Raw genomic sequence first — 23,482 nt, forward strand, 5'->3', positions numbered from 1 at the left:
CGGGGGTTTGGGAGGAGGTGGGCCCGGGGTTTCGGAGTTCAGGCCGGTTTTCCCCGCGGTCAGTTGGCGTTGGCTGTCGGACTTTTCCCCCCCTTTTTTTTTCCCCCCCTCCCTTTTTTCCCCCTCCCTCCCCACCCCCGGAGCCCAGTTGGTATTTGGCTGGAGAGTGGAATTATTTATTTCTCCATGGCTTGGTTTGGCTGCATTTCGGAAGAGCGGGTCGTGTTTAAAACAACTCCACGTCCTGGGCCAGGTAAAAACCCTCGGCTGTCACCCTCTCTTAGCCCAGAATTCCAGCAGGGATGGAAAAGTGTCCGGAAGGATCCGGCTGTAGGGTTTGTGTGTGGAGGCCAGGGAAGAGCAGGTCACGTGGAGGAGTGTGTGGTTATTTTCTTGGAGGAGGAGAGTCGGGATTTAGTTCTGTCTGTTCCAAAGCTCAGAGGAAATCCCAGTTTTTTTAACCCTCTGATGGAAATTAGGGACTGGAAGTCTCGGAGGCTTTTTATTCTCACCGGCAGGGCCAAACCTCAATGTGATTTGACTTGGAAATAAAGAAATAAATTAGGGTTTTGGGGGGTGTTGGTTGTGCTTTTGCTGACTTTGTTTCTGTTTTCTTCCCTCCTCTCCTCCCCGGTCCCGACCTCCGGAATCTCCTCCTCAGGGATGCGCGTAAGTTCAGGTTGGGGAGGGAATTTTCTCCTCATGTTCTTTTATTTTTTGAATTCTCTCCAGTGATGTGGGAGCTTTTCTGCTTCTCTCCAACACCAACCAATCCCTTCTTCCCTAAATTTTAGTCTTTACTTATTAAACTAAGATTTTATTTCTTATATTTTTGAATTCTCTCCAGTGATGTGGGAGCTTTTCTGCTTCTCCTCAATACCAACCAATCCCCTCTCCTCTAAATTTTAGTCTTTAAGAAATAAAATAATAATAAGTATGTTTTTGAATTCTCTCCAGTGATATGTGAGGTTTTTATTTCTTATATTTTTGAATTCTCTCCAGTGATGTGTGAGCTTTTCTGCTTCTCTCCAACACCAACCAATCCCCTCTTCCCTAAATTTTAGTCTTTACTTATTAAACTAAAATTTTATAAACTAAAGTATTATTAAACTAAAGTTTTAGTTCTTATATTTTTTAATTCTCTCCAGTGATGTGTGAGCTTTTCTACTTCTCTCCAACACCAACCAATCCCCTCTCCCCTAAGTTTTAGTCTTTACTTATTAAACTAAAATTTTATTTCTTATATTTTTTGAATTCTCTCCAGTGATGTGTGAGCTTTTCTGCTTCTCTCCAACACCAGCAAATCCCCTCTTCCCTAAATTTTAGTCTTTACTTATTAAACTAAAGTTTTATTTCTTATATTTTTTAAAAATAAATATATTTATATGTGTACACTTTATATATTACTTATATTTATATATATTATATATATATAACATCCCTCTATTTCAGTATGTGCACAAATTCATTTTTAAAATAAATATATTTATTCTGTGTACACTTTATATATTATTTATATTTATATGTATTTTATATATATATAACATCCCTCTATTTCAATATGTGCACAAGTTCAATTTTAAAAATAAATATATTTATACTGTGTACACTTTATATATTATTTATATTTATATATATTATATATATATAACATACATCCCTCTATTTCAGTACGTGCACAAGTTCATTTTTAAAAATAAATATATTTATATTGTGTACGCTTATATATAATTTATATTTATATATATATATAATATATATATAACATCCCTCTTTCAGTAGGTACACAAATTCATTTTTAAAAATAAACATATTTATATTGTGTACACTTTATATACTATTTATGTTTATATATTTTATATATATATTTATATATCTATATTCCACGCATCCTATATTTTAATCTGTGCCCATTATGCTCCATCCACACCAGAACGTTTCCAACCCAACTAAAAGGGGACAAACAATAAAAAGTGGACATTTTAAGAGTCCTGGGCAGGGGATCAGGGTTGGATTTGCTGCTCCTTGGGAGTCCCTTCCCGGGATTGTGGAATTCCCGGGAATCCCCCCGTGCCCCGGCTCTGAGCGTCCTGTCCCCGCAGGTGGTGGAGTTCAAGATGGAGGAGAGCATGAAGAAGGCGGCCGAGGTCCTCAACAAGCACAGCCTCGGCGGGAGGCCCCTCAAGGTCAAGGAGGTGAGAGCTGCTCCTCTGCTCCGGGCCTGGGGGGAAGAACTCCGGGGCTGGCTCGGGAATAACGGAGCAAAATGGGATTTGACAGCTGGGATTCCAAAAATCCCGTCAGTCTTTTATGGTTTACCTGTTGAACCACTGCTGGACTTGGGTTTAGAGCTGGTTGATTGAGTTTAGAGCTGATCAAGTTTAAAGCTGATCAAGTTTAAAGCTTGATTGATCGAGTTTAAACCTGGTTGATGATCAAGTTTAAAGCTGGTTGATCATTGAGTTTAAACTTGGTTGATGATCAAGTTTAAAGTTGATCAATCGAGTTTAAAGTTGATGATCAAGTTTAAACTTGGTTGATGATCGAGTTTAAACTTGATTGAGTTTAAAGCTGATTGAGTTTAAACTTGATTGATCGAGAGTTAAAGCTGATTGAGTTTAAACTTGATTATCAAGTTTAAAGTTGATTAATCAAGTTTAAATTTGGATTATCGAGTTCAAACTTGATTGAGTTTCAACTTGATTATTGAGTTTAAGTTGATTGATTGAGTTTAAAGTTGATTGATTGAGTTTAAAGTTGATTGATTGAGTTTAAAGTTGATTATTGACTTTAAAGTTGATTGATCGAGTTTAAAGCTGATTGATCGAGTTTAAAGCTGATTGATCGAGTTTAAAGCTGATTGATCGAGTTTAAAGCTGATTGATCCTCGAGTTTAAAGCTGATTGATCCTCGAGTTTAAAGCTGATTGATCGAGTTTAAAGTTGATTGATCCTCGAGCTTAAAGCTGGTTGTTCTTTGATTTGCACAATCTCCTGTTTCAAATATAAACCCGAAGGGAGAGATGCAAACATTTGCATTTCTGCTGGCAAAACCACCTCCTAAACCTCAGGCCTGGCTTTTCACTGCCTTAAACTGGGCCTAACGGGAGAGACAACCTTTGCTGCTGCCTGGCACTGGTGGCACAACAATTTGGGATTCAGGGAAAAACATCCCTGGGTGAGGGTTGGAGAGGTTCTTTAGAGGAGAGAAGGAACAGGAGGTGAGAACATTCTCAGAGCAGAACAATCAGCCCACCAGAAAGGGCCTTCCAGAGGAGTGCTGGGGCATTCCTGGTGGGAATCTCTTGGATTTTGGGATGCTGAGGGCGTGTTTTCCCGCAGGATCCCGACGGGGAGCACGCCAGGAGGGCCATGCAGAAGGTCATGGCGGTGGCCGGAGGGATGGGAATCGGGCCCGGCCCTGGCGGCCCCGGAATGCTCAACATCCCGCCCAGCATCCTGAACAATCCCAACATTCCCAACGAGATCATCCACGCCCTGCAGGCAGGCAGGTTGGGGAGCACCGTCTTCGTGGCCAACGTGAGTGCTGGGGGGGGAAATCGGGATTGCCTCGGAATTCCAGCCCCGGGAAAACCTCAGAGGGGCTTCATCTGCCTTGGGGGGCTTCAGCCTGGCCTGGTTGTCCTGGTGATCCTAAGGAGGTTCTGAGTTAGAAATTAGATTTAAATTACATGGCAGAGTGTTGGTAATCTGGATTTTTGGGTGAAGTAGCAGCTTAGTCTGTGTCTTGTTGGCTTCCTGTGCCAAGGAAGTTGTTCCTCAAGGCCACAGTGTCTGTTTATTTGGATTTTTGAAGAGAGCAGTAAGTTAATTTAGCACAGGGAATCTACAAGACACAGATTAAGTTACTGCTCTAAATCCAAATTAACAGGCACTGGGACATGCAGGTACCTCTTAATTCATCACTTCCTTAGCACAGGGAATCCACAAAACACAGATTAAGATGTATTTATATGTCAGAGTGTCTTCTAATTCAGATTTTTGAGCAAAGTAGTAGCTTGATCTGTGTCTTGTTGATTCTCTGTGCTAAGGAAGTTCTAAATGAAGATGTACCTGCAGAGTGTCTGGTAATTTGGATTTTTGAGCAGAGTACTAACTTAGTCTGTGTCTTGTTGGCTCCCTGTGCCAAGGAAGTTGTGCCTAAATTCCACAGGGTCTGTTTATTTGGATTTTTGAAGAGAGCAGTAACTTAATCTGTGGTTTGTGGATTCCCTGTGCTAAGGAAAGTGATGAATTAAGAGGTACCTGCAATGTCCCAGTTGCCTGTTAATTTGGATTTAGAGCAGTAACTTAATCTGGGTCTTGTAGATTCCCTGTGCTAAATTAAGATGTATTTATATGTCAGAGTGTCTTCTAATTCGGATTTTTGAGCAAAGTAGTAACTTACTCTGTGTCTTGTAGATTCCCTGTGCTGAGGAGGTTATAAATTAAAATGTGCTTACATGTCAGAGTGTCTTTTAATTCAGATTTTTGAGCAAAGTAGTAGCTTGATCTGTGTCTTGTTGATTCTCTGTGCTAAGGAAGTTCTAAATGAAGATGTACCTGCAGAGTGTCTGGATTTTGAATTTTTGAGCAGAGTACTAACTTAGTCTGTGTCTTGTTGGCTCCCTGTGCCAAGGAAGTTGTGCCTAAATTCCACAGGGTCTGTTTATTTTGATTTTTGAAGAGAGCAGTAACTTAATCTGTGGTTTGTGGATTCCTTGTGCTAAGGAAGTGATGAATTAAGAGGTACCTGCATGTCCAGTGCCTGTTTAATTTGATTTAGAGCAGTAACTTCATCTGTTTTGTTGGTTTCCTGTGCTAAGGGAGTTCTGAATTAAGATATGTGTCCCCAGTGTCTGTTAATTTAGATTTTTGAGCAAAGTAGTAACTTACTCTGTGTCTTGTAGATTCCCCTGTGCTGAGGAGGTTATAAATTAAAATGTGCTTACATGTCAGTGTCTTTTAATTCAGATTTTTGAGTGAAGTAGTAGCTTGATCTGGTGTCCTGCTGATTCCCTGTGCCAAGGGAGTTGTACCTGAATTCCACAGTGTCAGTTTATCTGGATTTGGAGCGAAGTAGTCACTTAATCTGTGTCTTCTTGGTCCCCTGTGCTGGGGGAGTCCCAAATTAAGCTGTCCCTGCAGACCGGTGTCTGTTAATCAGAATTTTGGGCCAAAACTCCTCCCTTTGCACTATTTCCATTCCCTCTTGTCCTTGTAAACTCAGGGAAGGAAACACAAGGCACTAAGGCTGTTTTTCCATGGAAATCACCCCTCTTCCCAACAACCCCTTGTTTTGCAGCTGGATTACAAGGTTGGCTGGAAGAAGCTGAAGGAGGTGTTCAGCATGGCCGGGGTCGTGGTCCGGGCCGACATCCTGGAGGACAAGGACGGGAAGAGCCGGGGCATCGGCACCGTCACCTTCGAGCAGGCCATCGAGGCCGTGCAGGCCATCTGTATCCTTGGAAAAACCTGGAAAACTGGGGGAAAGCCCTCAGCAAACAGAGCAGGGGGGAAACACAGGGTGGGACAGCTGGGGGTGTTGCCATGTTGGGGGAAGTCAAGTTGGAGTGGGTGGAAAATGCGAGGAGAGCAGGAAATCCATCCTGAAGGAATTGTCACTGAGGATCATCAGCAAAGGATTTCCACATGGAAAATTCCACAAATTTCCACGTGGAAATATGTGTATTAAAACACAATCCTGAGGGAAGATTTGCTGGAATTCCCGTGCTGGAGGTAAAGGATGAGTGGAACAAATCCATGTACCCACAGATTTGTTCCCCATGGGCTTGATCCATGTTGTCCATGGCCATGGAGGCTGTGCAGGCCATCTGTATCCTTGGGAAAACCTGGAAAACCAGGGGCAAAAGCCCTCAGCAAACAGAGCAGGGGGGAAACACGGGGTGTGGGACAGCTGGGGGTGTTGGCGTGTTGGGGGAAGTCAAGTCAAAGCAGGTGGAAAATGTGAGGAAAGCAGGAAATAATTCCATCTCCAAGGAATTGTCACTCAGGATCATCAGCAAAGGGTTTCCACATGGAAAATTCCACAGATTTCTGTGTGGAAATATGTGTATTAAAACACAATCCTGAGGGAAGATTTGCCTGGAATTCCTGTGCTGGAGGTAAAGGATGAGTGGAACAAATCCATGTACCCATGGATTGGTTCCCTTTGGGGAATGTTGATCCATGTTGTCCATGGCCATGGAGGCCGTGCAGGCCGTCTGTATCCTTGGAAAAACCTGGAAAACCTGGGGCAGATCCCTCAGCAAACAGAGCAGGGGGGAAACACGGGGGGTGGGACAGCTGGGGGTGTTGCCATGTTGGGGGAAACCAAGTCGGAGCGGGTGGAAAACGTGAGGAAAGCAGGAAATAATTCCATGCTGAAGGGATTGTTACTGAGGATCATCAGCAAAGGATTTCCACATGGAAAATCCCACAGATTTCCACGTGGAAATATGTGTATTAAAACACAATCCTGAGGGAAGATTTACCTGGAATTCCCGTGCTGGAGGTAAAGGATGAGTGGAACAAATCCATGTACCCATGGATTGGTTCCCTTGGGGAATGTTCCCCATGGGCTTGATCCATGTTGTCCATGGCCATGGAGGCCGTGCAGGCCATCTGTATCCTTGGGAAAACCTGGAAAACCAGGGGCAAAGCCTCAGCAAACAGAGCAGGGGGGAAACACGGGGGGTGGGACAGCTGGGGGTGTTGCCGTGTTGGGGGAGGTCAAGTTGGAGCAGGTGGAAAGTGTGAGGAAAGCAGGAAATAATTCCATCCTGAAGGAATTCTCACTGAGGATCGTCAGCAAAGGATTTCCACATGGAAAATGCCACAGATTTCCATGTGGGAAATATGTGTATTAAAACACAACCCTGAGGGAAGATTTGCCTGGAATTGCCGTGCTGGAGGTAAAGGATGAGTGGAACAAATCCACGTCCCTACGGATTGGTTCCCTTGGGGAATGTTGATCCATGTTGTCCATGGCCATGGAGGCCGTACAGGCCATCTGTATCCTTGGGAAAACCTGGAAAACCAGGGGCAAAGCCCTCAGCAAACAGAGCAGGGGGAAACACGGGGGGTGGGACAGCTGGGGGTGCTGCCGTGTTGGGGGAGGTCAAGTTGGAGCAGGTGGAAGTGTGAGGAAAGCAGGAAATAATTCCATCCTGAAGGAATTCTCACTGAGGATCATCAGCAAAGGATTTCCACATGGAAAATGCCACAGATTTCCATGTGGAAATATGTGTATTAAAGTAGAATCCTGAGGGAAGATTTGCCTGGAATTCCCGTGCTGGAGGTAAAGGATGAGTGGAACAAATCCATGTACCCATGGATTGGTTCCCTTGGGGAATGTTGATCCATGTTGTCCATGGAGGCCGTGCAGGCCATCTGTATCCTTGGAAAACCTGGAAAACCTGGGGCAGATCCCTCAGCAAACAGAGCAGGGGGGAAACACGGGGGTGGGACAGCTGGGGGTGTTGCCGTGTTGGGGGAAGTCAAGTCAAAGCAGGTGGAAAGTGTGAGGAAAGCAGGAAATAATTCCATCTCCAAGGAATTGTCACTCAGGATCATCAGCAAAGGATTTCCACATGGAAAATTCCACAAATTTCCATATGGAAATGTGTGTATTAAAGTAGAATCTTGGGGGAAGATTTGCCTGGAATTCCCGTGCTGGAGGTAAAGGATGAGTGGAACAAATCCAGGTCCCCACGGGTTGGTTCCCTTGGGGAATGTTGATCCGTGTTGTCCATGGGTTTGATCCAGGTGTGTCCCTCCCTTCCCTGTGTCCTTCCACTGCCCAAGCAACCATTTGCCACCTAAAACCCTCCCAAAATCCCAACCCACAATCAAATGCCAGCTCTTTCCCTGTGTGTGTGACCTCTCTGCCATGGAAAGGAGGGAAATATTCCCCCCTTTCCCCTCCTGGAGTTTCTCTTGGAATGTTAATTCCTTCCTTGTGGGAGCAAGACTTGGCCAAGTGATTCCCCCTTTGGAATGAGGGGGTTGGTTTGGAATAAGGAGAATTTTTCCTTGTTTTTCCCTGTTTTTTTTTTTCCCTGTTTTAAATGGACAAAGTTCCTGAGGAGCCACTTGTTTGGAGTGACATTTAATGAACTTCCCCTTAGTTTTTAATTGGAGAAAGGCCTTTGGATATTCAAACAACACATTTGGATTTCAAAGGGTTTTTAGGTCTGGAGAATGCAGGGTTTGGGCTGAATTTTCAACTCATGTCTTAACTGCAAAAAGCCCTTTGAATATTCAAACTCAACATATTTGGATTTCCAAGAGTTTTTAGATCTTTAGAATGCAGGATTTGGGCTGATTTTTAACTCATTTTTTAACTGCAAAAAGCCCTTTGAATGCTCCAACTCCACACATTTGGATTTCAAAGGTTTTTTAGTTCTAGAGAAAGCAGGATTTGGGCGGATTTTTAACTCATTTTTTAACTGACAAAAGCCCTTTGAATATTCAAACTCACATTTAGATTTCCAAGAGTTTTTAGGTTTGGAGAATGCAGGATTTGGGCTGAATTTTAACTGATTTTTTAATTCAAAAAGCCCCTTGAGTGTTCAAACTCCACACATTTGGATTTCAGAGGGTTTTTAGGTTTGGAGAAAGCTAAATTTTGGTGGGTTTCTGGGGGGAGTTTCCAGGTTTGCCCAGTGCTCCTTAACCCCCCCAGCCATGTTCAACGGGCAGCTGCTCTTTGACAGACCCATGCACGTGAAAATGGTGAGTCCAGACCCCCCTTCCTGCTTTTCCAGCCGGGAATTCCGGGAATTCCACTCCTGAGCCGGGGGATGGTTGGGGTCAAGGTTGGAGCAAAATCCAGGGGGATTTGCCCGATGGATTCTGAGTTATTGTTACAATTGTTTCACTGGATTAATTAAATTATTTACTAAATTCTGTTTATTAAAGGTAAATATATCTTAAAATATTAAATATTAAATTCAGTAATTAAATTAATTTATTGTTGCAATTAATTTATTAATTAAATTATATTTATTAAATGTAAGTATATTTTAAAATATTAAATATTAAATTCAGTAATTAAATTAATTTATTGTTGCAATTAATTTATTAATTAAATTATATTTATTAAATGTAAGTATATTTTAAAATATTAAATACTAAATTCAGTAATTAAATTAATTTATTGTTACAATTGTTTCACTGTTATAAATCAAATTAATTCATTTATTAAACTATATTTATTAAATGTAAATATATTTAAAAATATTAAATATAAACCCCAGTGATTAAAATAATTAATTGTTACAATTAATTTAGTAATTAAATTATATTTATTAAATGTAAGTATATTTTAAAATATTAACTATTAAATCCATTAATTAATTAATTTATTGTTACAACTAATTGTTTCATTGTATTAATTAAATCAAATTAATTTATTGAATTATATTTATTAAATGTAAGTATATTTAAAAATATTAAATATTAAATCCAGTAATTAAATTCATATATCAAACTATATTTATTAAATATAAATATATTTTAAAATATTAAATATAAACCCCAGTAATTAAAATAATGAATTGTTACAATTAATTTATTAATTAAATTATATTTATTAAATGTAAGTATATTTTAAAATATTAACTATTAAATCCATTAATTAATTAATTTATTGTTACAACTAATTATTTCATTGTATTAATTAAATCAAATTAATTTAATTTTAAAAATTTTATTTATTAAATGTAAATATATTTTAAAATATTAAATATAAACCCCAGTAATTAAATTAATTTATTGTTTAATGGTATCAATTAAATAAAATTAATTAATTTATTAAATTCTATTTATTAAATATAAATATATTTTAAAATATTACATATTAAATTAATTTGTTGTTACAATTAATTGTTTCATTGTGTTAATTAAATAAAATTTATTTATTAAATTTTATTTGTTAAATGTAAATATATTTTAAAATATTAAATATAAGTTCAGTAATTTAATTAATTGTTACAGTTGTTTTAATTAAATAAAAATAATTTATTAAATTACATTTATTAAGTATAAATATATTTTAAAATATTAAATATTAAATTCAGTGATTAATTAATTGTTACAGTTAATTGTTTAATTGTTTTGGTTCAAATTAATTTATTAAATTATATTTATTGAATGTAAATGTATTTAAAAAATTAAATTCAGTAATTAAATTATTTAATTATTACAATTAATTGTTTTATTCTGTTAATTAAATAAAATTAATTTATTTATTAAATTATATTTATCAAATATATAATCCAGTAATTAATTAATTGTTACAATTAATTGTTTAATTGTATTAATTAAATAAAATTGATTTATTAAATTATATTTATTAATTTAAAATATATTCTAAAATATTAAATATTAAACTCAGTAATTAAATTAATTAATTGTTACAATTAATTATTTAATTGTATTAATTAAATAAAAATAATTTAAATATATATATTTAATAAATATAAATATATTTTGAAATATTAAATATATAAACCAGTAAGTGAATTGTTACAATTAATTGTTTAATTGTATTAATTAAAATTAATTTATTAAATTATAGTTATTAAATATAAATACATTTAGAAATATTAAATCTAAAAACTCAGTAATTAAATTAATTAATTTATTATTACAATTAAAGAATTCCAGTGAGCGTTTCCTGAGCTTTAAATTCTTGTAGTTTAAATTTATAAATTTAAATAACAAGGCAGATGTTCCTGCCCCTCTTTCCAACCCTGTGCTGCTCTGTGTCTAGGACGAGCGAGCCTTCCCCAAAGGAGATTTCTTCCCTCCAGAGAGGCCCCAGCAGCTCCCTCGTAAGTGTTCCCTGCCCCATCCACCCCTCTGCTCCCAGCCCAGCAATTCCAGGGAAAACTGGGATCCAACCCCTCCCAGCTCCAGCCGGGGGGGATCATGACCAGGAGGATTTTTGGAGGCTCCTTTCAGCTCCTGGCCAGAAGCTCCTCCTCAAACAGGAGCCCAGCACCTCCTCCAGGCTTCCAGGGCCAAATTCCAGGATCCCAGGGCCTCCTAAAATTCCTGCTCATGGGGGGATTTCATGGGAACATCAGCCAGCAGCACCTGCTTGGATGGGAGCTGGATTCTCCCTGGCAAGCTTCCAGCTCTTCCCATTCCTAAAGGGGGGATTTTCCATGGAGATCAATCCAGAAAGGATAACGGGGTCTTATCCATGGATATAAATCCAGCAAGGATAAGGGGGTGTTATCCATGGATATCAATCCAGAAACAGGGTCTTATCCATGGATATAAATCCAGCAAGGATAAGGGGGTGTTATCCATGGATATAAATCCAGCAAGGATAAAGGGGTGTTATCCATGGATATAAATCCAGAAACAGGGTCTTGTCCATGGATATAAATCCAGCAAGGGAGTCTCATCCATGGATATAAATCCAGCAAGGATAAGGGGGTGTTATCCATGGATATCAATCCAGAAAGGGGGTCTTATCCATGGATATAAATCCAGCAAGGATAAGGGGGTGTTGTCCATGGATATAAATCCAGAAAGGGAGTCTTATCCATGGATATAAATCCAGCAAGGGGGTCTCATCCATGGATATAAATCCAGCAAGGATAAGGGGGTCTTATCCATGGATATCAATCCAGAAAGGGGGTCTCATCCATGGATATCAATCCAGAAAGGATAAGGGGGTGTTGTCCATGGATATAAATCCAGAAAGGGAGTCTCATCCATGGATATAAATCCAGCAAGGATAAGGAACCAGGAGGCTCTTTTTGGAGAAACCAGAGACCAAAACACAAGAGACTGGGAATCCAAAATAATTGGTGGCTCCAAGCTGCAAATTCCCACTTGGAATCTTTTCATTCATTCCAACTCCAAGTCTCAAACCACAGCAGGGAACCCCAGACTCCACCTGAGCCTCAGGAAATGTTCATTTGAGGTTAATTTGAGACTCCAGAGGTCCCTTCCAGCCTCAGCCAGGCTGGGATAAGATGGAATTCTTGAAGAGGCAGAGCTGGGATTGGAAGGGAAGAGCTGGAAAAGGGCCTGGATTGGTTCAAATGCAGCAAAACTGGGGCTGGGATGGAATTTTAATCCACCTGTTCTGGTGGAACTGGATGGGCTTTCAGGCCCTTCCAGCCCAAACTACTGGGAATTCCACAATTCCATGAATTCAGCCAGTTCTGTTTAATCCCCCTCGGGGACCAGACCCAGTTTTAGGGATCCTCAATCAATCCAGCCCTTAATTAGTGCAGGTTCTGTGCCTGCCAAAGCAGCCTTAAAACCACTCTTACCAATATTCCTCTTCTCCAAGAGAAAGCCATTATCCCAAAAAACCCCCCAAATCCCACTGGAAGCCTGGTTGGTTTGGGTTTTTTTTGGCCTTTACTGGGGCGGGGAGGGGGGACCTCATTTAATTTAATTTAATCTCTTTAAACCAAGATTTTCTGATGCTGAGCTGGAACCCAGGGAATCCTGGGAACCAGGGAATCCTGGAACCCAGGGAATCCTGGAACCCAGGGAATCCTTTAGGCAAAGCATTGATGCCACTGGAGCTGTTGTTTTTTTTCTTTTTGTTTTGCAAGTGCAAGCAGAGAACTTTTTCTTCCTGATCCCAGGAAAAAAAAAAAAATATCAGGGCTTTTCCTTCTTTTCTTTGGGTTTTGGGGGGGAAATCCTTTAATGGGGGGGGGGGGGGAAGCTGGAAATTCCTGCCCTTGGGTTTTGTTTGCTCAGGGAAGAGGCTGGCTGTGTGCTCAGAATTCCAGAGGTGGCTGTCAGGAACCAGAGGTTTGGAATTTTGTGGCTCAGTTCTTTCCCTGCCCAAGGTGGGAAAGGAGCCCCATCCGTGCCCAGGTTTTAGATCACCTTTCTCCCAAATTTGCCCACTCCACTGCAGGAGTTCCCACAAACCAAGCAGTGTTCTAGCCAGTTGTTTTTCAGGAGTCAGCTTTCCAACCAGTCAGCTGGAAAATGGATGATTTAAAAACCCCCTAATTTGAAATTTGAGCCAGTTTGGAGCTGATTTCAAGACAAATCCACTCAGGATTTCCTCCCCTGCTTTAAGTGCAAACCCCAAAGGGGGGGGAAACACAGCAAGCTTTCCTTTTTTTATCATCATTATCACCATTATTATTTTTTATTATTATTATTATTTTTAATTTTTTTATTTTTTTATATTTTTTTTTGGAGAATGAAAAGTTCAATTAACTTTAAGCATAAAAAAAAAAAAAAAAAAACAACTTGCTGTTTTGTCAAACTATGGAAAGGAGGCTTTTTTGATATCTGAATATTTTCTTCAGATGGTCTTGGTGGTATTGGCATGGGATTAGGACCTGGAGGTCAACCTATTGATGCAAATCATATAAACAAAGGCATGGGAATGGGCAACATGGGACCTGGAGGTAAGAAGATTACTCCTATGCTTTTGTTTCATGAGAGCTTTAAGCTGTGTAGAAGGTAGCTAGCTTTGTTTTGCCTTCCCCCCCTCAAAAAAAAAAATTAAAATCAAATAAAATTAAAAAAAAACAAACAACTGGAATGACCTTAGGAATGTTAAAAACCAACTTGAGGTTTTTATTGAGCTTTGATCATGGAAAACCTGAATTTAAGCGACTGCTCCGTATTTTTATTATTTTTTTTTTTGTTTTTTTTTTAATTTTTTGGTGCCACTGTGGGGTCGACACAACAGCCCTTCGTTTTCTGACTCTTGAGCACGAGCAGCAGACACTGCAAAAATATCCCAGGAGAGCTTGGAGAACCACCTGTCACTCCTAAACCACACAATCCATCCATCAGTGGGCTTTGCAAATCTTTTTCCCCCTTAGGATCTGCTATAAAACAACAAGTTTTCAAAAGAGCCACCTAAAAAAAAAAAACAGTAGCACACACTCAGCTTTCAATTTCTAAAATTCCAATGGGTGTTTTTGTTGGGTTGTTTTGTTTTGTTGTTGGGGTTTTTTTCCCTCTTTTGCTGCTTGATATTTTTTTTTTTTATGATTTATTATTTTTTTGTTTGTTTTTTTTTTTGCCCTGACCAAGGAATGTTGGAATCTCCTCAGAGTTTTTATCCCATGTAAACTCTTCAGTTCAAACTGTGGATGTGTCATGTGATGTTTTGATTTCTTTTTCTGGCATTTTCTGAGAGTGACATGTGCTATATAAAAGCTTTCTCTTTTATTTTGAGGCATGGGAATGGAAGGCATGGGCTTTGGAATGAATAAAATGGGAGGTAAGCTGTGGGTTTTTTGATGGGTTTGTAGCTGGGGTTCCTTAAAAATCCTGGAGGTTGAGTTGGGTTTGTCTGGCAGGGAAATCAGCACTGATTTGGGAATAACTTGGGGGGTTTTTTGGAGTGGAGGTGGATGGGAATGGTTGATAATTCCCATAAAACAGCACCAGGAGTCTCCTGCTCCATCCTGGGGATCCCATGGGATCACATCCTCCTTCCTGCATCCACCTGCCCCATCCTGGTTATCCCACAAGGTCCTTCCTGCATCCACCTTCTCCATCCTGGGGATCCCATGGGATCACATCCTCCTTCCTACATCCACCTGTCCCATATTGGGGATCCCATGGGATCACATCCTCCTGCATCCACCTGTTCCATCCTGGGGATCCCACAAGGTCCTTCCTGCATCCACCTGCTCCATCCTGGGGATCCCACAGGGTCCTTCCTGCATCCACCTGCCCCATCCTGGGGATCCCATGGGATCACATCCTCCTCCTGCATCCACCTGCTCCATCCTGATTATCCCACAGGGTCCTTCCTGCATCCACCTGCCCCATCCTGGTTATCCCATGGGGTCCTTCCTGCATCCACCTGCCCCATCCTGGGGATCCCATGGGATCACATCCTCCTTCTGCATCCACCTGCTCCATCCTGGGGATCCCACAGGGTCACATCCTCCTTCCTGCATCCACCTGCTCCATCCTGGGCCTCCTTCCTGCATCCACCTTCTCCATCATGGGGATCCCACAGGGTCCTTCCTGCATCCACCTGCTCCATCCTGGGGATCCCATGGGATCACATCCTCCTTCCTGCATCCGCCTGCTCCATCCTGGGCTCCTCCATGGGCTGCAGGGGGGTCTTTGCACCCCAATAATCCCCCAGGGGCTGCAGGGGGGGTCTCTGCACCCCAATAATCCCCCAGGGGCTGCAGAGGGGGTCTCTGCACCCCAAGAATCCCCCAGGGGCTGCAGGGGGGTCTCTGCACCCCTGTGACCTCCCCAGGGGCTGCAGGGGGGTCTATGCACCCCAGTGTCCCCCACCATGGGCACAGGGGGGTCTCTGCACCCCAGTAATCCCCCAGGGGCTGCAGGGGGGTCTCTGCACCCCAATAATCCCCCAGGGGCTGCAGGGGGGTCTCTGCACCCCAATAATCCCCCAGGGGCTGCAGGGGGGGGGTCTCTGCACCCCAGTAATCCCCCAGGGGCTGCAGGGGGGGGTCTCTGCACCCCAATAATCCCCCAGGGGCTGCAGGGGGGGGTCTCTGCACCCCAATAATCCCCCAGGGGCTGCAGGGGGGTCTCTGCACCCCAAGAATCCCCCAGGGGCTGCAGGGGGGTCTCTGCACCTCAATAATCCCCCAGGGGCTGCAGGGGGGTCTCTGCACCCCAATAATCCCCCAGGGGCTGCAGGGGGGTCTCTGCACCCCAATAATCCCCCAGGGGCTGCAGGGGGGTCTCTGCACCCCAATAATCCCCCAGGGGCTGCAGGGCCTCAGCTCCGGCCCCGGGAGCTCCTCCTGCCCCACCCTGGTGTTCTCCACCTTCTTGTTCCCATATTCTCTTCCCTGGCTGGAATTCTTTCCATGCCACAACCTTCTCTTCAATATGTTATCCCAGAGTCTTTGTTCCTCCTGACTGGCCTTGGAAGCCCATCCTGGAGCAGCTGGAATTGGCTCCACGGGACAGGGGAAGCTTCCAGCAGCTCCCAACAGAACCCACCCCTGGAACCCCCCCCTGCAGCCAAAACCCAGCCCCACAACCCCCCAGCAGCACTCCTGGCCCTCTGTCTTGGTTGTAACAACTCCTCTTCCCTTCTGTCTTGGAAAATTCCCATTCCCACAGCCCGTTCCCACCCCTGGGAAGGGGCCACGTGCCAGCGATTCACGGACGTGTCCCTCCACATTCCCATAAAACATCACCAGGAGCCTCCTTAGTTTAGGAGATCCAGGGAATGACATCCCTGGGGCTTGGAACTGGATGATCCTTAAGGTCCCTCCCAAGCTGCTCTGTAATTCCCTGATTTATCCATGATTTTAGAGTGGTTTGTCCACATCCTGCTTTGGGAATCGGCGACGCAGAGTCGTCGTCTCCCTGCTGTGTGTGTTCAGCATGGAGTTGAAGTGCATTGCTAAAGAATCCCTGGAAAATCCCTTTTTTTTCTTTTTTATAGGACTTGAAATGCATTGCTAAAGAATCCCTGGAAAATCCCTTTTTTGTTGTTTTTTTGTTGTTTTTATAGGAATGGAAGGTCCCTTCGGTGCCATGGAAAACATCGGGCGCTTCCCAGCGGGGATGAACATGGGCAGGATGACTGGTAGGCACTGGGGTTTCTGTGTGTTCCCTGGAAGTGTATCCCTCTTCTCAGCTTTATTTGGGAATAACTGGAAGCTTTTCCAGCTGCCAGAGTGTCCCTGAGTCGCTCGTGGCCTCCAAACTGACCCAAAATGAGTCACTGATTGATGCTGCTGGGAAGGGTTGGTTCAGAAAGATTCTGTGCTCTCCAGAAAGGCTTTTCCAGAGCCTCAGGAATATTTGGGATGAGTCCTGCTTTTCCTTGGGGTCTTGGACTCGTGAAGACACCACAAAATGCTCAGGAGAACACGAGAAAAACCTTCCCTTGCTGGGAATCTTTAAAAATGATTCTTGGGTTAAAATGTTCTCTCAGGAACATTTGAGACCCCCTGAACTTCCCAGCTTCCATCTCTGAGACCCCCTGAACTTCCCAGCTTCCATCTCTGAGACCCCCTGAACTTCCCAATTCCATCTCTGAGACCCCCTGAACTTCCCAATTCCATCTTGGAGACCCTTTGACCTTCCCAACTTCACCTGTAGACCTCCTGAACTTCCCCAACTCCATCTTTTGATCCCCTGAACTTCCCAACTTCCATCTTGGAAACCCCCTGAACTTCCCAATTCCACTTTGAGACCTCCTGAACTTCCCAACTTCCATCTTTACACCCCCTGAACTTCCCAACTCCATTTTTAGACCCCTTGAACTTCCCAGCTCCATCTTGGAGACCCCCTGACCTTCCCAATTCCATTTTTAGACCCCCTGAACTTCCCAACTCCATTTTTAGACCCCTGAACTTCCCAAATCTATCCTTGAGACCCCTTGAATTTCCCAACTTCCATCTCTGAGACCCCCTGAACTTCCCAACTCAATCTTGGAGAACTCCTGAACTTCCCAATTCCATCTTTAGACCTCCTGACCTTCCCAATTCCATCTTTAGCCCCCCTGACCTTCCCAATTCCATCCTTCCAGAGATGGATCGTGCCATGGGGGGAGGATTTGAAAGAGAGTTTGGAAGGAATGAAATGGGAATGTCCCGGAGTTTTGGAGAGACCTTGGAGAGAGGAATAGGTGAGTACATGAAATAAATTCCATTTACTGCACATAAAAATCACCAGTGTGTCACCATATTTTTTTAATGTTATATTTATTTTTATTTTTTATTTTTTTATGTTAGATTTTATGTCTATTTGCTGTAGGAGTTTGGTCAAAACCAAACAGGAGGCAGATGGAAACACTGGGAAATGGAATTTCAAAAATGACAGGAAACTTCTGACAGCCCTAATACACTTAATTTTAATATATTCTAATGCAATAAAAATAGTTTTGAGGGCTCTAAGCCTTGAATAGACAAGGGATATTAAGCATTAAAGCACTTCTGAAAAAAGAATACTGGAAGACTGTGTTGTGTTCCAGGTGGTGGCAATGCCAGCATTCCTGAGGATAAGTTATTTCAGGGATGATAAAGATTTCAGGAATGATAAATTACTTCAGGAATGATAAATTATTTCAGGAATGTGAGAAGATGTTTAGGCATTTTTGTCCCTGTCTAATTCCTGATCACCTCTGTGTTGTGTTCCAGGTGGTGGCAATGCCAACATTCCTGAGGATAAGTTATTTTTGGGAATGATAAATTATTTCAGGAATGATAAGTTATTTCAGGAAGGTGTTAATGCTGTTATGTCCCTGTCTAATTCCTGATCATCCCTGTGTTGCATTCCAGGTTTTGGAAATGCCAACATTCCTGAGGATAAATTATTTCAGGAGTGATAAATTATTTCAGGAATGATAACTTATGTCAGGAAGGTGTTAATGCTCTTTTGTCCCTGTCTAATTCCTGCTCACATCTGTGTTGTGTTCCAGGTGGTGGAACACAGCATTCCTGATGATAAATTATTTCTGGAATGATAAATTATTTCAGGAGTGATAAGTTATTTCAGGAAGGTGTTAAGGCTGTTATGTCCCTGTCTAATTCCTGCTCACCTCTGTGTTGTGTTCCAGGTTTTGGAAATGCCAACATTCCTGATGATAAATTATTTCAGGAGTGATAAATTATTTCAGGAATGTGAGAAGATGTTTAGGCATTCTTGTCCCTGTCTAATTCCTGCTCATCCCTGTGTCGTGTTCCAGGTGGTGGCAATACCAACATTCCTGAGGATAAGTTATTTCAGGAACAATAAATTATTTCAGGAATGATAAATTATTTCAGGAATGATAAATTACTTCAGGAAGGTGTTAAGGCTGTTATGTCCCTGTCTAATTCCTGATCATCCCTGTGTTGTGCTTCAAGTTTTGGAAGTGGCAGCATTCCTGATGATAAATTATTACAGGAATATATTTGTCCCTGTGTAATTCCTGCTCACCCCTGTGTTGTGTTCCAGGTGGTGGCAATACCAACATTCCTGAGGATAAATTATTTCAGGAATGATAAATTATTTCAGGAGTGATAAATTACTTCAGGAAGGTGTTAAGGCTGTTATGTCCCTGTCTAATTCCTGCTCACCCCTGTGCTGTGTTCCAGGTGGTGGCAATGCCAACATTCCTGAGGATAAATGATTTCAGGATAATTCCTGCTCACCCCTGTGTTGTGTTCCAGGTGGTGGCAATGCCAGCATTCCTGAGGATAAATTATTTCAGGATAACTCCTGCTCACCCCTGTGTTTGTTCCAGGTGGTGGCAATGCCAGCATTCCTGAGGATAAATTATTTCAGGATAACTCCTGCTCACCCCTGTGTTTGTTCCAGGTGGTGGCAATGCCAGCATTCCTGAGGATAAATTATTTCAGGATAACTCCTGCTCACCCCTGTGCTGTGTTCCAGGTGGTGGCAATGCCAGCATTCCTGAGGATAAGTTATTTCAGGATAACTCCTGCTCACCCCTGTGCTGTGTTCCAGGTGGTGGCAATGCCAGCATTCCCGGGATCGAGAGGATGGCCCCTGGCATCGACCGCATGGGCTCGGGGATCGAGAGGCTTCCGGCCGGGATGGGGCACGGCATGGAGCGGGTGGGCTCCGAGATCGACAGGATGGGGCTGGTCCTGGACCGGATGGGCTCCAACGTGGAGCGGATGGGCTCGGGCATCGAGCGCATGGCACCGCTGGGCATCGACCACCTGGCGCCCAACATGGAGCGGATGGGCCCGGCCATGGAGCGCATGGGCTCCGGCATCGACCGCATGGGCTCCGGCATCGGCTTCGGCATCGACCGCATGGGCGCCGCCATCGACCGCGTGGGCACCGCCATGGACAGGATGGGCTCGGGCGTGGAGCGCATGGGCTCGGGCATGGAGCGCATGGGGCTGGGCATCGAGCGCATGGTGCCCGCCGGGATGGGCGCGGGCATGGGGCAGGTGCTGGAGAGGATGCCGGCGGGGCTGGAGCGCATCGGGGCGCCGCCCATGGAGAGGATCGGCCTGGAGCGCATGGGAGCCGCCGGCATGGAGAGGATGGGCCTGGAGCGCCTGGGGGCCGCCAACATGGAGAGGATGGGCCCCCCCCTGGGGCAGGGCATGGGAGCGGGCATCGAGCGCATGGGACTGGCCATGGGCAGCAACTTTGAGAGGCCCATGGACATGGAGCGGGGCAACTTCGCCGGCAACTTCGCCGGACCCCTGGGAGGAGCCGGAGGCCCCGCGGCGGGGGTGGCCCGGAAAGCCTGTCAGATCTTCGTCAGGAACGTGAGTCAGGCTTCTCTGCCCCCCTTTGCCTTCCCTTCCCACCCTTTGCCTTCCCTTCCCACCCTTCTCTTTCCTGCCCTTTTCCTTCCCTTCTCACCCTTCTCTTTCCCACCCTTTTCCTTGCCTTCCTGCCCTTTCCCACCTTTCCTTTTCTTTCCCTCCTTCTTGCCCTTTTCCTTCCCGCCCTTTTCTTTCCTTCCCACCATTTTCTTTCCCACCCTATTCCTTGCCTTCCTGCCCTTTTCTTTCCCACCTTTCCTTTTCTTTCCCACCTTTCCTTTTCTTGCCCTCCTTCCTGCCCTTTTCCTTCCTGCCCTTTTCTTTCCTTCCCATTCTTTTCCTTTTCTTTCCCACCTTTCCTTTTCTTTCCCTCCTTCCCGCCCTTTTCCTTTTCTTTCCCTCCTTTTTCTTTCCTTCCCTTCCCACCCTTTTCTCTTTCTCACCCTTTTCCTTTCCCCCCTTTTCCTTTCCTTCCTCCCCTTTTCCTTTTATTCCCCCCTTTTCCTTTCCTTCCCCCCTTTTCTATTTCCCCCCCTTTTCTTTTCCCCCTTTTCCTTTCTTTCCCTCCCTTTTCTCTTTCCCCCCCTCTTCCTTGCCTTTCTCCCCCCTTTCCTTGCCTCTCCCCCCATTCCATGGACTCAAGGCTGACCCATTGCTCTCATCCCTGCTCAGTTTTCACTCACAATATCTAACACTGGATGCTGCCAAATTTTGGGAGCTGGAGCCATTTCCTTCCCAGGAGAAGAGCTCCTGGAGGACCTGGACTCTGTGGTTCTCTCACTGGCTATCCAGGGATTTTGGGGAGTTGGGAATGTTGCAGATTGTTCAGCAGAGCCCTCAGTAATGGTTTGTTCTTCTCTTTTCCACAGCTGCCTTTTGATTTTACATGGAAAATGCTGAAAGATAAATTTAATGAATGTGGTAAGTGATTTTTTTCTCCCTGGTAATTCCTGGGAGAAATGAATAGGAATATATGGCCAGTTCCTAACCCAGGCAACACCTGCTTTTCCAAAGCTTTTGTCCCCTTTTCCATCTCTGGGTTGGGTTTATCCTGTGGATGAAACCCAAGAGCCCCTTGCAGGGCCTAAAGGGGCTCCAGGAGAGCTGGAGGGGGACTTGGGACAAGGGATGGAGGGACAGGACACAGGGAATGGCTTCAAAGTGAAAGAGGGGGAATTTGGACAGGATATTGGGAAGGAATTCCTGGCTGGGAGGGTGAGGGGAGACTGGGATGGATTTCCCAGAAAAGCTGTGGCTGCCCCATCCCAGGAAGTGTCCTGGCCCAGGGAGGCCAGGTTGGAGCACTCTGGGATAGTGGGAGGTGTCCCTGCCATCCAGGGGGTGGCACTGGATGCCACTCCAGGGGCACAGGCTGTGTCTCTTGGGGCCGATCCTGTGCAGGGCTCCCCAATCCTTGCACATCCCTTCCAACTCCCAAATCCCACGATTACCTCATGGAATCCCAACCCCAAATCACAGAATCAGCTGGGTTGGAAGGGACCTCCAAGATCATCAATCCAAGCCTTGATCCAACCCCGCTGTGGTTCCCAGCCCATGGCACTGATGCCACATCCAGTCTCTTCTTAAAAACCTCCAGGGATGGAGAATCCACCCCTTCCCTGGGCAGCCCATTCCAATGGCTGAGCACCCTCTCTGCAAAGAATTTCTTCCTGATATCCAACCTAACCCTCCCCTGGCACAGCTGAAGACCCAGCCCTCTTGTCTTGCTGATCATTGCCTGGGAAAAGAGACCAACCCCCCCTGGCTCCCCCCTCCTGTCAGGGAGTTGCAGAGAGTGAGGAGGTCTCCCCTGAGCCTCCTCTTCTCCAGGCTGAGCCCCCCCCCCAGCTCCCTCAGCCTCTCCTCACAGCACTTGTGCTCCAGTCCCTTCCCCAGCCTCGTTGCTCTCCTCTGGACCTGCTCCAGCCCCTCCATGTCCTTCCTGAGCTGAGGGCCCAGAACTGGACACAGCACTCCAGGGGTGGCCTCACCAGTGCTGAGTCCAGGGCAAGAATCACTTCCCTGGACCTGTTGGCCACCCTGTTCCTGAGCCAGGCCAGGATCCATTGGTCCTCTTGTCCCCCTGGGCACACTCTGGCTCCTGTTCAGCTCCCTGTCCATCCCCACTCCCAGCTCCCTTCCTGCCTGGCTGCTCTCCAGCCTGGAGCTGCCGGGGGTTGCTGCATGGGAGAGACACGAGGTCTGAGGGGAGAGAGAGAGACCTCCTCACTCTACAACTCCCTGACAGGAGGGGGGAGCCAGGGGGGGTTGGTCTCTTTTCCCAGGCAACCATCAGCAAGACAAGAGGACTCGGTCTGAAGCTGTGCCAGGGGAGGTTTAGGTTGGATATCAGGAAGAATTTCTTTGCAGAGAGGGTGCTCAGCCATTGGAATGGGCTGCCCAGGGAAGGGGGGGATTCTCCATCCCTGGAGGTTTTTAAGCTGAGACTGGATGTGGCATCAGTGCCATGGGCTGGGAACCACAGCGGGGTTGGATTGATGATCTTGGAGGTCCCTTCCAACCCAGCTGATCCCATGATTCTCCATCCATCTCACCATCCAAGGAGATGAGGCTCCCTGGTCAATTAAACTGATGGACAGATTTGAGCTCCGAGTACCCAACGCTGACATGGGGATGATGCAAAACTTCCCGAGGTCCCGCCGTGTCCGTTAAAATCCCTTCTCTCCCTGCTCTCCCCTCAGGGCACGTTCTCTACGCCGACATCAAGATGGAGAACGGCAAGTCCAAGGGCTGTGGGGTGGTGCGGTTCGAGTCCCCCGAGGTGGCGGAACGCGCCTGCCGGATGATGAACGGGATCCAGCTGCGGGGCCGCGAGATCGACGTGCGGATCGACCGCAACGCCTGAGCCTCCCCCTCGACCCCCTCCCTCCTTTTTATCTCCTTAACACAAAACCAGGGCTTGTTATTTTTATTTCCCGATTTTTATTTTTTTTTTTCTCTCTCTCTTTTCTCCTCGTTAACCGTACGAGTTTTGACTGGATGTTAAAGGTGTTCAGAAAAAAAACAAAACAACCAAAAAAAAAAAAACCCCACCCAGTTGCTTTCTGGAGTAAAATTTTAAGTCCTTTTTTTAAACGGGTGAAATGACCATTTTACCGGGTTTTTTGCATCGGAATCTGCAACGTGGCACAATCTTTTTTTGTAGTTGTGGCATCTCGTTGACATGACAGATGTAAACAGTCTGAATTTGATAATAAAGCAAGTTAAATATTGCAGGCACGGCGTCCTTTAGTCCGGCAGCGAAAATCCCCGGCAGCTCAG

At 44.6% G+C, this 23,482-nt stretch overlaps 1 protein-coding gene across 4 annotated transcripts; it reads left to right on the forward strand.

Moving 5' to 3' along the window:
* The first annotated feature begins 36 nt into the window (after positions 1-36).
* Positions 37-23,434, forward strand: HNRNPM (heterogeneous nuclear ribonucleoprotein M). Of its 4 annotated transcripts, XM_064637201.1 has the most exons (13): positions 37-679; positions 2,112-2,195; positions 3,342-3,539; positions 5,305-5,458; positions 8,686-8,735; positions 10,777-10,837; positions 13,307-13,408; positions 14,191-14,235; positions 16,474-16,548; positions 17,497-17,595; positions 19,419-20,200; positions 21,070-21,121; positions 22,903-23,434. In XM_064637201.1, exons 2-13 carry the CDS (start codon positions 2,118-2,120, stop codon positions 23,064-23,066), a joined length of 1,860 nt encoding a protein of 619 aa, XP_064493271.1. In that variant the 5' UTR covers positions 37-679; positions 2,112-2,117; the 3' UTR covers positions 23,067-23,434. The 4 variants fall into 4 exon arrangements, with proteins under 4 accessions (XP_064493271.1, XP_064493273.1, XP_064493272.1 ...); XM_064637203.1 differs by lacking the exon at positions 13,307-13,408; XM_064637202.1 differs by lacking the exon at positions 37-679 and having other exon boundaries at positions 2,084-2,195.
* The last annotated feature ends 48 nt before the right edge of the window (positions 23,435-23,482 follow it).

Source organism: Pseudopipra pipra, chromosome 27, assembly GCF_036250125.1.
Source record: "Pseudopipra pipra isolate bDixPip1 chromosome 27, bDixPip1.hap1, whole genome shotgun sequence".
NCBI classification, from domain to species: Eukaryota; Metazoa; Chordata; class Aves; order Passeriformes; family Pipridae; genus Pseudopipra; species Pseudopipra pipra.

Bases quoted from the DNA above. Each gene is read 5' to 3' on its own strand.
- HNRNPM (XM_064637201.1), top strand. From the start codon at position 2,118: ATGGAGGAGAGCATGAAGAAGGCGGCCGAGGTCCTCAACAAGCACAGC. The intron at 5,459-8,685 runs GTATCCTTGGAA...TAACCCCCCCAG, and splicing joins CGAGGCCGTGCAGGCCATCT to CCATGTTCAACGGGCAGCTG. The intron at 13,409-14,190 runs GTAAGAAGATTA...TTTTATTTTGAG, and splicing joins GGGCAACATGGGACCTGGAG to GCATGGGAATGGAAGGCATG.